This window comes from Mustelus asterias, chromosome 17, assembly GCF_964213995.1.
Source record: "Mustelus asterias chromosome 17, sMusAst1.hap1.1, whole genome shotgun sequence".
Classification (NCBI taxonomy): domain Eukaryota; kingdom Metazoa; phylum Chordata; class Chondrichthyes; order Carcharhiniformes; family Triakidae; genus Mustelus; species Mustelus asterias.
This window is the reverse complement of record NC_135817.1, coordinates 48183214-48199488: the sequence shown is the minus strand read 5'-3', so window position 1 is coordinate 48199488 and position 16275 is coordinate 48183214. Positions and strand designations below refer to the sequence as shown.

The following is a 16275-nucleotide window of genomic DNA, read 5'->3' as shown; positions in this document are numbered from 1 at the left end:
GATCATCCTCAACACTGGTGCCCACAAGGCTGTGTTCTCAGCCCGTGGCTGTACTCCTTATACACCTATGACTGTGTGGCCAAATTCCCCTCCAACTCAATTTTCAAGTTTGCTGACGACACCACCGTAGTGTGTCAGATCTCAAATGACGACGAGACAGAGTACAGGAATGAGATAGAGAATCTGGTGAACTGGAGCGGCAACAATAATCTCTGCCTCAATGTCAACAAAACGAATGAGATTGTCATCGACTTCAGGAAGCATAGTGGAGAACAGGCCCCTGTCTACATCAGCGAGGAAGTAGTAGAAATGACTGAAAGCTTCAAGTTTTTAGGTGTCCAGTTCACCAACAACCTGTCCTGGTCCCCCCATGCCAACACTATAGTTAAGAAAGCCCACTAACACCTCTACTTTCTCAGAAGACGAAGGAAACTTGGCATGTCAGCTACGACTCTCACCAACTTTTACAGATGCACCATAGAAAGCATTCTTTCGGGTTGTATCACAGCTTGGTATGGCTCCTGCTCTGCCCAAGACCGCAAGAAACTACAAAAAGTCGTGAATGTAGCCTAATCCATCACACAAACCAGCCTCCCATCCACTGACTTTGTCTACATTTCCCGCTGCCTTGGCAAAGCAGCCAGCATAATTAAGGATCCCACGCACCCCGGACATTCTCTCTTCCATCTTCTTATGTCAGGAAAAAGATACAGAAGTCTGAGGACACGTATCAACCGACTCAAAAACAGCTTCTTCCCTGCTGCCATCAGACTTTTAAATGGACCTACCTCGCATTAAGTTAATCTTTCTCTACACCCTAGCTATGACTGTAACACTACATTCTGCACTCTCTCGTTTCCTTCTCTATGAATGGTATGCTTTGCCATTGTATAGTGCGCAAGAAACAATACTTTTCACTGTATACTAATACATGTGACAATAATAAATCAAATCAAAATCAAATCAAATCAAATCCATCACTGACGAACAGTAGCAGTTAAGTGTACCATCTACAAGATGCACTGCAGGAATTCGCCAAGGTTATTTAGGCAACATCTTCCAAACTCATGACCACTATCATCTAGAAGGACAAGAGCAGCAGATAGCTGGGAACACCACCACCACCTGCAAGTTTCCTGCCAAGACACTCACCAACCTGACTTGGAAACATATCACCATTCCTTTACTGTCACTGGATCAAGGGAGCTCGACCCTGATTGGTCAAGACATTGTCCTGGGGACTGAATCAACGAATGACTGTGACTTTGTTTATTTGGCTGAAACAGGTGTAATACGTGTATAGGTTCTTTTTGTCTGCAAAGAACAGGGCCTTGTGCATTAATATATGTAGCTTCCGGTACACTCAAGTGGGCTACATTGAGCACTCTGCTGACAATCTTAAATTGGTCGCCAGCATAATTCTTAGCACACTGAGGATTATTTTAAAAATGCTGTCCAATTGCATAATCACATCTAATGTTGGGACACTTCATTTTAAGTTTTCAAAGCATGAGCTGGTTGGGTACAGTCCGTACCTTGCTCACGCAAACCAGCAGCCGAGTCATGCTGTTCAATATGATCTGCCAATTTTTGGGATGTATGGCCTACATACCTGGCATCACACTGGCACTGAAAATTATATACCATATTGCTCATTTGTGTGACAAGCAGAACATTTCTTGTCACAATGTTTCACGCTGCTACCAAGCGATAGCAACATGAGTGTTGTTCGCCACTAACAGGATGCTGCCATCAAGCTAAAGCCACACACTGCTTATTACACAAATGAGTAATGTGGCATAGGAATGGATATCTACCATAGATCTCGCACTGTTTTTGAAGAAATTAGGAGCATAACAGGAGACCTGAAGCACAAACAAATCTGACCTGAAGCACAAACAAATCTACTTGCGCTTCCTATTAAGCTTTATTCATTTTAATATGTTAGATCCATTATAAATGTAAACATACGCAAATTTGTCACACTAGTCACTTTTTCACCAATTGGGGCAGGGGAGTACTTTACAGCCTCTGAGCGTGAGCTATAATCAGTGACAGGTTTTTTTATATTGGCAGTTTCAAGTTTCCCTTCTAGCATTTGTAAAACCCTCATATTGAGCATCAACAGGTTTCATAACATGCATATGAACAAAATACTGCAATCATACCACAAACAAAACTAAATTTGAAGTCCAATACTAGGAAATACCTTAATGAGGTTGGCCCCGCCTTTCTCCGAGCCTATATGGTATTTCTTTTCAGGTGTCTGGAATGCCAGTAGCTCTTTTGTAACTCCAAGATGACCCTCGAGAATTGTTTCTTCAACACCAGTTTCACTTGTTCTTTTCACTTCATCCTAATGTTCAGGAAAGAAGTTTTGTGAAAGGAAATTAAAAGCTTTGCATCATTTAAGGTTAAATAAGTCACAAATGTAGTGCCACAATAATAATAGCTGCATTTGGAACATCTCACTGGAGTATTGGCAAAGTTTAAAATTACAAACTATTTTTATTCTTGCAATTTCTCCTATTTTCCATCTACATACTGCCCTTCGGTGACATAATCTGAAAGCACAGTATTAATTTTCACATGTATGCTAATCACTCCCAGCTCCACCTCACAACCACTTCACGCGACAACTCCACACATGTTATCAGACCGCTCATCAGACAACATTCAGTGCCAGATGAGCAGATATTTCCTCCAATTAAATACTGGAAAGACTGAAACCATTGCTTCTGGGCCCCCACTTCAAACTTCGTTCCTTAGCTATCAACTCCATCCTAGTGCAGTCTGAGATTAAGCCAGTGTTCACAACCTTGGTGTCACATTTGATCCCAAGTTGAGCATTCAACCACATATTCACATCATCACTAAGGCCACTTGTTTCAACCTCTTATTGTCCAATTTTGCCCATCGCAGTTCATCTGTTGCGGAGGCTCTCAATCATACCTCTTACCACTAGACTCAATTACTCCAGTGGACTCTCACATTTAACCCTCTGTGAACTTGATTCATCCAAAACTCTGCTGCCCGTGTCTTAACTCACAGAAAGTCCCATTCCCTTATTAGCCCTGAGCTCACTGACGTAGTGGCTCCCAGTCAAGAAACATTCTCATTTTAAAATCTTCAAGTTTCAAAACCCTGTACACCCTCTGCATCTCTGATCTCCTCCCATCCCAGACCCCTCCAAGATACTTCAACTTCTCTTAATACTGAATTCATAAACATTCCTGATTTTAATCATTCCACCATTGGTGACCATGCCTTCAGTTGTATAGGGCCTAAGCTCTGGAAAACCCTCAAAACATCTCTCTGGCGCTCTATCTCAATTTACCTTTTGAAGACTCCTTAAAAACTTACCTCTTTGACCAAACTTGATCAACTGCTCTAATACTGCAAGAGACTTGATTGCTTTGTCTTATAATGCTTCTAAGTACCTTAGGACACTTCATTGTGTTAAGGAGCTGTACAAATACGTTACTGTACAATGAAGTTTAGCTTCCACAAACAGGGGTGTAATACAGCATATGCGGAGTATATCTGTTTTTAGTTTTTAGAAGGAAAAGTGTGCCTATTTTTGGCAAAATCTCAAATGCACCAACTTTCGCTTTTGGAAGCTCAGTATAAGCTTAAGCGCAACTCCTAACACTTTCCCCTTCATAATACAGAATCATTAAAAATCCACAAAAAATGAATTTAGAAATGGTTTGTTTTCTATATGTGGAGTCATCCCCACCAAATGCCCAAAGTAGGCAGCTGATTTAAATGCATCTGGGTTCAAGCCCCATTATGTATATGAGCACATAATCTAACATAGTGTTTAAATACAATGCGGAAGGAACACTTGTTAGAAACTGCATTTTATGGATGAGATATTAAAGGGAGGTCCTATCTATTTTGCTCAAGTGGATAACAACTCTATGGCACTAAATAAGCACACAACAGAATTTGCCCTATGTTCTCATCAACATTTTTTCCCAAACCAACACCGTTAAAAACAATATAAAAATTTTACTTCGTGAAAATTAGCTGTCATACTTAACATTAAACAACTATGCTTCAATGTAATCCAATGTTTAGGTACATGTGGATGCAAAACATATTACATAATCCTAAACTTTACAATGTATTGCATTATGATAGAAAAGGACAACGGGCAATCCAGAAGAAGAATAATGAACTGGGGAGAGCTGACTTCAACAGGGCAAGAATAGAGCTGGGCTGTATAGACTGGAATTAAAGGTTGGCAGGAGAAACTGTAGCTGCGCAATGGACTACCTTCAAAAAATAAATGGTTTGAGCACAGTCAAGGTATATTCCCTCAAAGTGCAACGACTGAACAGGCAAATTCAGAGTCCTCTGAATGAAAAAGTAGATAGAAATTGAGGAAAAGTGTGCTTATTACAGCTATCAGATAAAAGATACAATTGGGAACCAAGAGGAATACAGAGGTTCAGATGGGAGGTGAGAAAGCATATTAGAGAAGCAAAGAGGGATTATGAGAAAAGTCTGGCAGCTAACATAAAGGGAAAGTGTTCTGCAGGCATGGAAATAGTAGAAGGGTGGTAATAGGATGACTAGAATGATTCGGGGCCTAAAAGAGAATTTACACAGAGGCACTGAGCATAAATTGAATGAATATTTTGCATCTGTCTTTACACAAAAACAGATGCTACCAAGGCCATGGTGACACAGGGGGAAATTCTGTCACTAGAAGAGTTTTAATTTGATAAGGAGGGAACGTTCGATAAACTGTCAGTACTTAGTAGACAAGCACTGATTAGATGCATCTTGAAGGAAGTGAGAATGGAAATTGCAGGGACTCTGGCCATAATCTTTCAGTCTTCCCTAAACTCAGAGGATGTGCCAGAGAACTGGAGAACTGCAAACATCACACCTTGTTCAAAAAAGGATAAGCCTAGCAATTACAGACTGATTAGTTTTACAGAGGTAGGGTAGCTTCTAGAAACAATTATTTGGGATAGAATTAGTTGTCACATGGAAAAATGTGAGTTGATTAGGAAGAGCCAGCATGAATTTCTAATAGGGAAATGTTCAACTTGTAGTGGTTTTTTGAAGAGGTAACACAAAGGGTCACTGAGGGTAATGCTGTTGATGTGATAGACATGGACTTTCAAAGGCATTCATTATAGTGCCACAGATCAGACGTGAGAGAAAAGTTATAACTCATGGAATAAAGGGGACAGTATCAACTTGGATACAAAATTGGCTGAGAAATAGGAAGCAGAGAGTAAAGATCAATGAATAGCTTTCAGGCTGGAGGAAGGTTTGTATTGGAGTTCCCCAGTCCTCGGTATTGGAAGCCTTGCTTTTCCTGACATATATTCATGATCTAGATCTCGATTTGCAGGGGACAATTTCCAAGTTTGCGGATGACAAGAAACTTGGAAGCATTGTAAGTGGTAAATGGAGGAGAACAGTGTAGAACTTCAAAAGGACATAGACAAGTTGATGGATTGGGCAAATAAGTAGTAGGTGAAATTTAATGCAGAGAAGTCTGAGGTGATGTATTTTGGCAGGAAGAACATGATCAGACAACACAAAATAAGGTGCAAAACTCTTAAAAGGATGCAAGAGCAGAGGTACCAATGTGTATATGTGCATAGATCACTGATGGTAGCAAGACAGGTGAACAGAACAGTTAATAAAACAAACAGTATCCTAGGCTTTAATTCCGGGAATGAGAAACTTCAGTTATGAGGCTAGATTGAAGAGGTTAGGACTGTTTGTCTTGGAGAGGAAGGCTAAGGGTAGATCTGACAGAGGTCTTCAAAATCATGAGGGGGCTAGACAGAGTAGATGGGGAGAAATTATTCACGCTCATAAAAGGATCGAGAAAAAGATAGCATATTTTAAAAGTGATTTGCAAAAGAAACAAATGTGATGCGAGAAAGAACCTCTTCATACAGCAAGTTGTTCGGGTCTGGAATGCATTGCCTGGAAGTGTGGTGCCGGCAGGTTCAAAGCATTCATGAGGACATTAGATGATTATTTGAATAGAAACAATGTGCAAGAGAGTACAGGGAAACGGAAGGGGAATGGCATCAAGTCATAATGCTCATTTGGATAGCCATTACAGACACCAATAGGCCGAAGGGCCTTCTTGTGTCCCATAATAATTCTGTAATTTGATTAGTTGTTTCTTTCTTACTCATTTATCACCCTTCACTCTAAACCAGAAGGAAAGGACGTTAGTGAAACATTACGTGACAATCCAAACTATACTCAAGTGTCATAGAGGTTTACAACACAGAAAAAGGCCCTTCGGTCCATCGAGTCTGCACTGATCAGAAACAAACCACCCGACTATTCTCATCCCATTTCCCAGCACTTGGCCCATAGCCTTGTATGCCTTGGCATGGCAAGTGCACACCTAAATACGTCTTGAATGTTGAGGGTCTCTGCCTCCACCTTTTCAGGCAGAGTGTTCCAGGTTCCCATCACTCTCTGGGTGAAAAAGTTTTTCCTCACATCCCCTCTCAACCTCCTGCCCATTACCTTAAATCAATACCACTAAGAAAATGCTGGAAAATCTCAGCAGGTTTGACAGCATCTGTGGAGAGAAAATAGAGCCAACGTTGAGTCTGGATGACCTTTTATCAGAGCTAACAGCAAAGGAGTTCTTAGCTCTGACGAAGGGTCATCCAGACTCAAAACGTTGGCTCTATTCTCTCTCCACAGATGCTGTCAGGCCTGCTGAGATTTTCCAACATTTTCTGTTTTTGTTTAATATTTCAGCATCCGCAGAATTTTGCTTAAATCAATGCCCATTGATCCCTCCGCCAAGTGAAAAAGTTTCTTCCTGTTTACTCTATGGCCCTCAATCTTATACATTTCAAAAATGCCCCCTTGGTTTCCTCTGCTCCAAGGTAAACAACCCCAGTTTATCAAACTTCTCCACCAAGTATCTCTGATTCTCAGTTCTTCCCAGGGTCCTGATGTTCACCATGTATTTCCTTTTCTTGTTTCGCCTGTCCAAGTACATCTACTCTCACTTATCTGGATTGAATTCCATTTACCACTGACCAGCCCCTCTATATCCTAAGGCTATTCTCCTCATTTTTTAACCACCCTACCAATTTTCGTATCATCCATAAACTTAAGGATCAATCCTCCTACATTCAAGTCCAAATCATTTATATAAACCACAAACAGCAAGGGTTCCAACACTGATTCCTGCAATACCCCACTGGACACAGTCTTCCAGTCTGAAAAACACCCCTGAGCCATCACCCTCTGCTTCCTGCCACTCAGCCAATTCTGGATCCAATTTGCCAAATTTCCTTGGAGCCCATGGGCTCTTACCTTTGCAATCAATCTCCCATGACCTTGTCAAAAGCCTTGCTAAAGTCCAAGAAGACTACATCAAATGCAATGTCCTCATCTGGCCACCTCTTCAAAAAATTCAATTACTTTGGTCAGACATGACCTCCCTTTCACAAAATCATGCTGAATGTTCTTGATTAATCCTGCCTTAACAAATGCGGATTAATTCTATTTCTCAGAATTGCTTCCAATAGTTTCCCCACCACTGGGGTTAGACGGACTGGCCTGTATTTTCCTGGCTTATCTCTTCTTTGCTTCTTAAATAATGGTGCCACATTGGGTGTCCTCCAGGCCCCTGGCAGCTCTCCCATGGCCAGAGGGAAATTGAAAATTGCCAGTGCCTCTGCTATTTCCTTCCTTGCCTCACTTGATAGCCTGGGATACATTTCATCCGGCCCTGGAGATTTATCTACTTTTAAGCAGCCAGGCCACTCAGAATGTCTTCTCGGTCTATGATTTGATTTATTATTGTCACATATATTAGTAGACGTGAAAAGTATTGTTTCTTGCATGCTATATAGACAAAGAATACCGTTCATAGAGAAGGAAACGAGAGAGTGCAGAATGTAGTGTTACAGTCATAGCTAGGGTGTAGAAAAAGATCTTAATGCCAGATTCCAGCATCCACAGTAATTTGCTTTTAACTTAATGCAAGGTAGGTCCATTCAAAAGTCTGATGGCAGCAGGGAAGAAACTGTTCTTAAGTCGGTTGGTACGTGACCTCAGACTTGTGTATCTTTTTCCCAACAGAAGGTGGTGGAATATGAATTTCTTTAATTATATCACAGGCAGTCTCCTTGATTTCTATACCCACATTGTCTCTCTCACTGGTCCTCTGACGCCACACACAAATTACCACTGTGGTCCATAATTGGCCCTACTCTTTTCCTAGTTATCCTTTTGCCCATAATGTACTTGTGAAACAACTTAGGATTTTCCTTTATTCTACATACCAGTATACTCTCATGTCCTCTTTTTGCTCTCCTAATTTTCTTTAAATTCCCTCTTGCACATTACATACTCCGGGCTTCTGCTGTTTTGAGCCTCCTTTTTTTCTTCATCCAAAGCTGTATATCCCTCGATATCCTGGATTCAGAGAATTCATCTGTGCCACCTTCTCTCTTTATTGGAACATGTTGGCTTTGTGCTCTTCGTATGTCCCACTGTTTCATTTCAGATTTACCTAAAAGTGTCTGTTCCCAGTCTGAAGAGCTCCTGAACTAAACTGATGTTGCAAACCAAGTGAACATATCATTTAAAGTCTGTGAAGAAAGTTAACATGGTGGGAGTTGAAGTATTTCAACTGAAGATTAATGTCTCATGTTGGTGAACCAACAATGGCAAAAAGAACTGAAGAGGAAACAATGCAAAATGCATGCATCTCCAGGAGTGCAAAATCTTTGTCACTTCCTCCCACAAAGTTACTATTTGGCTGCCACCAGTTTGCAACCTCCACCTTGACTTCCCCAACCGAGCAACTTTTCAGCTTCTGTCCACAATCCTTAAACATGTGACCATCCATCTTCCTTGCCATGCTGATTAACTTCTCTGATCTGTCCTCCCCCTGAACAAGATTTATCCACACACTGCCGAACTCCAAATGCATTGCAACTGGGCTCCTCCTAAACAAGATCTTGAACCCATCTCCAAGAATCAATTCTGTACCTCTGATCTGTCCAGACAACGTTGCCTGCTAACCAACACATTTTCAGATCATACCTAACAAAGTGAAGAGTGCAGCAAAAGAAGGGATATGGAGAGTGTTTGCACAGGGACAGGGGTGAAGGAAAAGGCCATGTTAGCGTTAAAGCAGATGACTGCTCAAGTACCTTGAAATTGCGTTCACGGCAAAACCTTTTAGTGCAAATAAATATCAAACCCTGATCGGCGTAGACATGTAAACCACTCTGGTCCCTCAGTATTCAACACTTTAATTCCTGATGCCAAGGCAATTCAAATGATTTTGATACAAATGAAACTTTTGCTTTGATGGATTATTTACTTTATCCTTTGATGCTAGACACAGGGTTAAAAGTTTTATGGCTAATTACTTTAGCAAATTGCAGAGAACAAATAACAGCCTAGAATGCCTAACACAAGAATAGGATTATTTTTGCAGGACACAAAAGTTTTAATATTCTGAAGGAGTGGTGCCTTGGGTTGACTGGTCCTTATGTATTTACTGGAATTTAGAAGAATGAGTGTGGATCTAATTGAAACTTACAAAATTTTGACAGAGCAAGACAGATTGCATGCAGGGATGTTATTTGCTCTGGTCGGGGGGTGGGACTTTATATTTGAGGAGGAAGAAATAGATAGATAGACTTCAAAGCTGTCAAGGGGTATTGGGAAAGTGCAGGAATATGTTGTTGAGATGCAGGATCAGCTATGATCATACTTTGTCTGTATAGCATGCAAGAAACAATACTTTTCACTGTATACTAATATGTGACAATAATAAATCAAATCAAACCAAACTAAATGGCAGGGGAGGCTTGAAGGGCCAACTCCAGCCCCTATTTTCTATGTTTTCATAGAATCCCTTTGGCCCAAGTCTGCACCGACTCAGGCTCGCTTATATTGTAGTGCATCGCGTATCACGGAAATCAAAATGGTACTGACAAATTGGCATTTTCTAAAACAATGAAAAATTTTGGCAAGACTTCCCAAAACAGAAATAAAAGACTAAACAGAAAAAAAATTTGCTATTGAAAGCAAACTGTGGCATGGAAGGCATGGCCTCGAAGGTGGTCCTAAGTACTTTGGAAGTCAAATGAGAGAACAGGATTGAATTTGAAAATGTCAACAAACAGGAAATGAGTGCAACTCAAAGAATTCCATTAACCCACAGAAGATTCTAGCAAATTATATCATCCAATACCTTTGTGCACCATGAAATGCAAATGCCCCTCTTGAAAGAACATTATAGTTTGAATATAGATCAATTTACATGCATTTGTCATGGACACATTACATGTATTTGTCATGGACACAACCTGCTTAATAGAGATACAGAAGCCAAATGTAAGCATTACCACATTGTGCATCACAATGGGGCAGCAACTTACCACTTCAGTGGCAGCATGAGTATCTACACCTTTGATTCTTGACACAAGATGTTTCCCATCTCAGCTCTGTGAACTTGGGAAAATACCAAGCAAAAATTGCATATTTTGCAATCATGTGGGCAACATGATTAGAGAAAATCACAGGGGTTCATCCCTGGGCCACTTCAACACCTTCTTGTGCTCATAATGAAAGAGGAGGCAGGTTATTCATTGACCAGGCTTTAGGTGGGCAAAAGCAAGATGGCACAGTGGTTAGCACTGCTGCCTCTCAGTGCCAGGGACTTGGGTTCGATTCCCGGCTTGGGTCACTGTCTGTGTGGAGTTTGCACGTTTTCCGTGTTTCCTTCGGGTGCTCCGGTTTCCTCCCACACTCCAAAGATGTGCAGATTAGGTGCATTGGCCATGCTAAATTCTCCCTCAGTATACCCAAACAGGTGCGACAACTAGGGGATTTTCACAGTAATTTCATTACAATGTGAAGGTAAGCATACTTGTGATTAATAAATAAACTCACTTAACTGGACTAGCCACAGGTAAACCGCAAAATACCTTTAAACAAAAAGGTACTGCACACTGCTGACATGCACCAAATATCAACCCTTCACTTTATTCAAGATAATGACTGAATTTTCTAAATTACAGAACTTTACTTACTCTAATCCTCTTGAGCCAGTCAATTTCGTTGTTGAGCAGAACTTCCGCATTGGGTAGGTTAATGTTACTGTTGTATGCGTAGTTAAGCAGATGCCTCAATAGTGTGAAGTAATCTGCTGAATGTTTTGCTCTCTCTCTCGCAGTACTCTGACAGCAGGAAAACAAGTAACTCAACCAATATAGTCAATAGCATTAAAAGAGCTGAATAAAATCAAAATGCTAACAATTCACAATACATTCAATTTTTACTAATTATTCAACTGATTGATTACTCATTCCTGTTTGTCACCTCAAGCTTAAACTTCAAAAAATGAAACCTAATGTAATGAGTATTATAATAAGTTTTTTAAAAATCTTACTGCTAATACTGTGAAGAGAAGAGTAATGAAAAACAGTAGAGGTCGATGTCCCATACAGCATCTGGTAGCCATCAGGAAGAACTGCTCTTGGGCCATTTGTCTAACTGCTCTGTTAAAAAGAGAGTATTAAGCTTTTAGTTTTAACTGCCATCACAATTGCATATTTTGCAAGTTAACATAATAAAAGGCGTTGACATTTTTATGTTCAGTTTTCATTTCTTCATATTTAACTTGACCTTGCACCACAGCTATAATTAACTGTTCCCAGATATCTGTCCAGCTGCATTTATAGAGTACTTTTCATAGCCTCATGCCCCAAAATGCTTTACAGCCAATAACTATGAAGTGTAGTCATTATTTTAGCCACATGTATCAATTTGTGAACCTGGTTCCTCCATTTTTTGTTCATGTTGAGGGATGATTTTTCACTAAAACATTGTGAGAACTCCCATTCTTAGCAAAAAAAAATGTCATGGGATCCTTCACATCCACCTCAACAGTCAAATGGAGCACAGTTTAATATCTCATCCATAAGGCAGTACATCAAAAACTCACCATTCCTCATGACGGTAATGAACTGTTTTAGTTTTACATAATCAAACACTGGAATAAAGTCTTTGGTCTAGATTATGCAGTCAACAGCAAAGTGCTGCACTTGCTGATTCTGAAGAAAGCTGCCCACAAAGATCTGCAATCTCCTTGGCATGGCTTTCCCCTTTTCCAGATGTTAGCACAATCTGGTGCCAATTCTAAGGGGCCTCCAGGCGATTAGCAACAGTGATGTCATTAGGCAGGATAAGCAACCTATCATATTGCACAGCAACCCAAGAGATAAAATTCACTCATCAACATTCATTTATTTATACCTTTTAGAGAGTAAAATAAAGATTGGGACATAACACATTGGAGTAAGAGTAACCTTAAATGCCTTTCGGAAATTCAACTATGTTAAATCTACTAGTTCCCCTTTATCCACCCTGCTTGTTACATCCTCAGAGTTTTAACAAAGTTGCCGAACATGATTTCTCTTTCACAAAACCATATTTACTCTGTCCAATAGTATTATGTTTTTTCTAACTGTCCTGCTGCCAATGGATTCGGAATGTCTCTCCTTACGAATGAATTTTAGCATTTTCCCAATGACGTGGTAAACTAACCGGCCTATAGTTTCCTGCTTTCTGTCTTTCTCCTTTCTTGAGTCGTGGTATTAATTTCTGGTTTGCCAATCTCCTGGGACCAGAGTCTAGGGAATTTTGGAAGATTGCAGCCAATGCAACCGCTATTTCTGTAGCCACTTCTTTTAAGACCCTAAGACGCAGGCCATCTGGTCTGCCTTTTGTGAAATTAGTTTCCTTATTACTTTTTCTCTAGCGATCGTTTTACGTTTCTTCTTCCATTTTGTATCTTGATTTCCCTCCAAGGCCAATATATCCTTCCGCAAATAAGGGGACCAATACTGCACACAGTATCCCAGCTGCGACCTCATCAATGCCCTGTACAAATGCAGCAAGACATCTCTGCTTTTATGTTCTATCCCCCTTGCGATATAGGCCAACATCCCATTTGCCTTCTTGATCACCTGTTGTACCTGCAGACTGGGTTTTTGCGTCTCATGCACAAGGACCCCCAGGTCCCTCTGCACAGCAGCATGTTGTAATTTCTTTCCATTTAGATAATAATCCAATTTGCTATTATTTCTTCCAAAGTGAATAACCTCGCATTTGTTAACGTTATACTCCATCTGCCAGATCCTCGCCCACTCACCGAAGGTATCCATCACCTTAACTAAATGCAGGTGCAGGGGAAGCAGGCATGGAAGAAGTGTGCTAATGATTGTGACCAGAAAAGGGAAGAGGGGGATTAGAGGGAGTTAGGTCCTTAACAACAGCAAAAAGGAACACAGGAAATAGGAGAGAAAGAATGAACTAAAATTGGCCATTTCGCACTGTCCTTTTAAAATCATGTAAATCTTCCTACTTACCCACTTCAGTAACAGAAATTATATTAATTGGACATACAAAAGCTGTTTTTCATTTCGATTTCCAAATGTATTGCACAAGTTTGAGGTGATCACAACAATAGCTGAATGGCAATTGTCAGGAAATCACTGACCAAATTGTGAAAATCCAAAAGCCTATGACTGTTAACAGACTGTAGCAGGGTGATAGCATAGCTATATTTGAAAATTCTCAAATCTCGATGAAAAACACCTTATTCTCCTGCAAGTACTTAATTTTGAGCATCACTAGCACGAAAAGCCAAGAGCAGTTTTATTTACCATACTTTTCAAATTTACTTAACCTGATTTTGGAATGCCAAACTATTTGAAAATTAGTAAGATCAGCCCTTCAAATCCCAGATGCCATGTTCGGTGACAAATTGGCTATTGAATTCAACATTTAAACTGATGCCTACCTGCACCTTTGCATGCTTTAAAACATTTCATTGTCATGGTTCTCTTGTACTTTTGCAATGAGGCAGTTTAGGCAGATGAGAAGCTTGTTGTCTTTGATGTTCAGACCAGTTGATAAAATTACGCAACAGCAAAATGTACCCCATCTTTTCTGAACCCCCCCCCCCACACCGCAAAACGAAAGACGAAACAGCCCAATTTCATAACAGGACATGAAGCAAAAGGTGAATCGAGACATGATGTTGGATTAACTGGTTTATAATACTTAGTGTTCCAAACACAAACTGCCATGAACTAATTACTTACTTGCTGTGACAATGCAGTAGCAAATCAATTATGAAGGTCTGCCATGCCTTTTCTTTACTGAGTGTATCCAATGCTGTTGGAACCAGTGCAAAGCACAGTGTCATCACCTCCAATGCTTCACAGCAAACATGTTCATCTTCAGAATCTGGTTCATTTCCTGCATTTGTCTTCAATGACAATGACACAAAAATGTAATTTATGGCAAGAGTCCACAATTGGACATGCAGCATATTCAATGTTTCCTAAACTTTTTACTATTCAAAAAAAGAGAGACAAGATAATGCTCACAAATTCAACTGCACCCCAGCCCCAACTCATTTCCTGCAAAGATAAAGGAAAGGCACTGGAAGAGCTAGGCAGTAGGGAAAATAAAATACTGAGGGTTACCTACTCCAATGTTGAAACAATTACAATTATTTCAGAAAGAATTTTTTTTTATTCAGTCCTATTTCCCTGTAACTACAGTGGAATACAATTAAGTGCATACTGACTAAATTCACACTTCACCAGAATTCTGAATTTTTCTCGCAATTAGCTCATTAAAAAAAAAAATCAACAATTTGAAGTAGTCTCCGTTTAAGAAATAAAATATTTTCATCACTTTTGTTGGATTACTTATTTCAGTGTACACATTTCACCCTCACTGACCGATTGATTGCAGCACAAGGACAAAAGTTGTATATCTTTTAACACAAGACAGGACAAATCTTTTTTAGTCGCACCAACCTGTTTTGAAAAGCTCAAGCAATTGTACAGAGATGTTTAATGCAGTTAATGTTCACACTATTGTACTGTCAAATCATTTTGTGTATGTGATATTTAATTGACAAATTTAGAGAACAAAATTATCTCTCACATTCAATTACTCAAGTATTCTTCAAGCTGCATTAACTCCACATTTAAAATCCACTTTGTTGCAAATATTTCTTTCTCTTCATGCCAAAGGGCTAACAAGTTTCAGATGTTTAAGCTGATGTCACTGACACAGGAGGTGGAAATTGCCATCTCAATAGTGAATGGAAGTTTGTCTCAGACAAGTAACAATGGATTTATTTCATCTTTGGAGACTTGGAAAATAGCCTCTTCTGGATCTTGAAATAAATAATCTAGTTTCTTAGTGCCTCTTCCAAACACCGTGTTTTACATAAGAATTACGCTTAATTTTGTGACATAGAAAGTTGCAGCAATTGCTTCAAGTTATATCAATCTTTTTCCTGCAAAGCAGACTCAGATTGGAGCAGAGTCAGAAGACTACCCCGACATCGCACACAGGCGTTACACACACCTCATTTGGGGCTGTGCACATGCCTAGCTGGAGCTTGAACCATATTTACTTAGTTGTCTTTGCCTGGAGGAGACTTGGAACTCAACTTGGGTGGATGAGGGGTAGAGAAGGGGGAGAAATATGAGGGGGGACAAAATCTGCTGTCAATGGCAGACAATTTAGACAGCTAGATTTCTTTAATATCTCTCTGAACACGAAGCCCAAACCTCAACTTCGCATTCCATTCAAAGGACGACACCTCCAACACTGCAGCATAGCACTGAAATGTCTGTCTAGATTATGTGATCAAGTCCTGGAGTCCAGCAGGCATGCTCAAACTTCTAACTTCAGCTAAAAATGCTACAAACTTAAGTGGAGAGTTAGAGTCTTCCACACTACGACTACCAGCAGAAATATCTGGCTGCCTTGTTCATCTCTTCTCCTAAGGACACACTGCTCTACTTGAAGAGTGAGTGTCATTAGTTTTCTCTACTCCATTGTTGGTCAAATTGAAGACTGATGAGTTCTCTCAAGAAAACTATGAATAGATTTCAAATTATGTATATCTATAAAAATAACTGGAATCACACAACATGTGATCATAAATAGCTCTTCACCAAAGCTGTCCACCAACAATTTAGTGGGTAGACGAAATAAATATGCAATGCAAAATGAGTTTGGTACTAAAGTCCTACTTTACCACTGAACAAATACATTCAATAAATTAATGCTGAAGGAAAGTAAAATTAAACTTTTTTTTAAAAAAAATCGATGTCAGATTCTTGATGCAGAGAGTAGATAAACCAGAGAACAGCATTACAGTTAACATGTACATTTTCTGCCGAACACAAAGGGTGACCT

The 16275-nt window shown here is 39.9% G+C and overlaps 1 protein-coding gene across 1 annotated transcript in view; it reads right to left on the bottom strand.

Annotated features, from left to right (window-relative positions):
- Positions 1-16275, bottom strand: part of usp9 (ubiquitin specific peptidase 9) — a gene marked incomplete at its 3' end in the record, with an annotated part of 228505 nt that overhangs the window by 53380 nt on the left and 158850 nt on the right. Inside the window, exons 26-29 of the mRNA XM_078231879.1 lie at positions 14151-14317; positions 11432-11540; positions 11073-11219; positions 2210-2356 (exon numbers count right to left, since the gene is read on the bottom strand). Of these exons, the coding sequence (XP_078088005.1) occupies positions 2210-2356; positions 11073-11219; positions 11432-11540; positions 14151-14317 (570 nt within the window). The remainder of the gene's footprint in view (positions 1-2209; positions 2357-11072; positions 11220-11431; positions 11541-14150; positions 14318-16275) is intronic.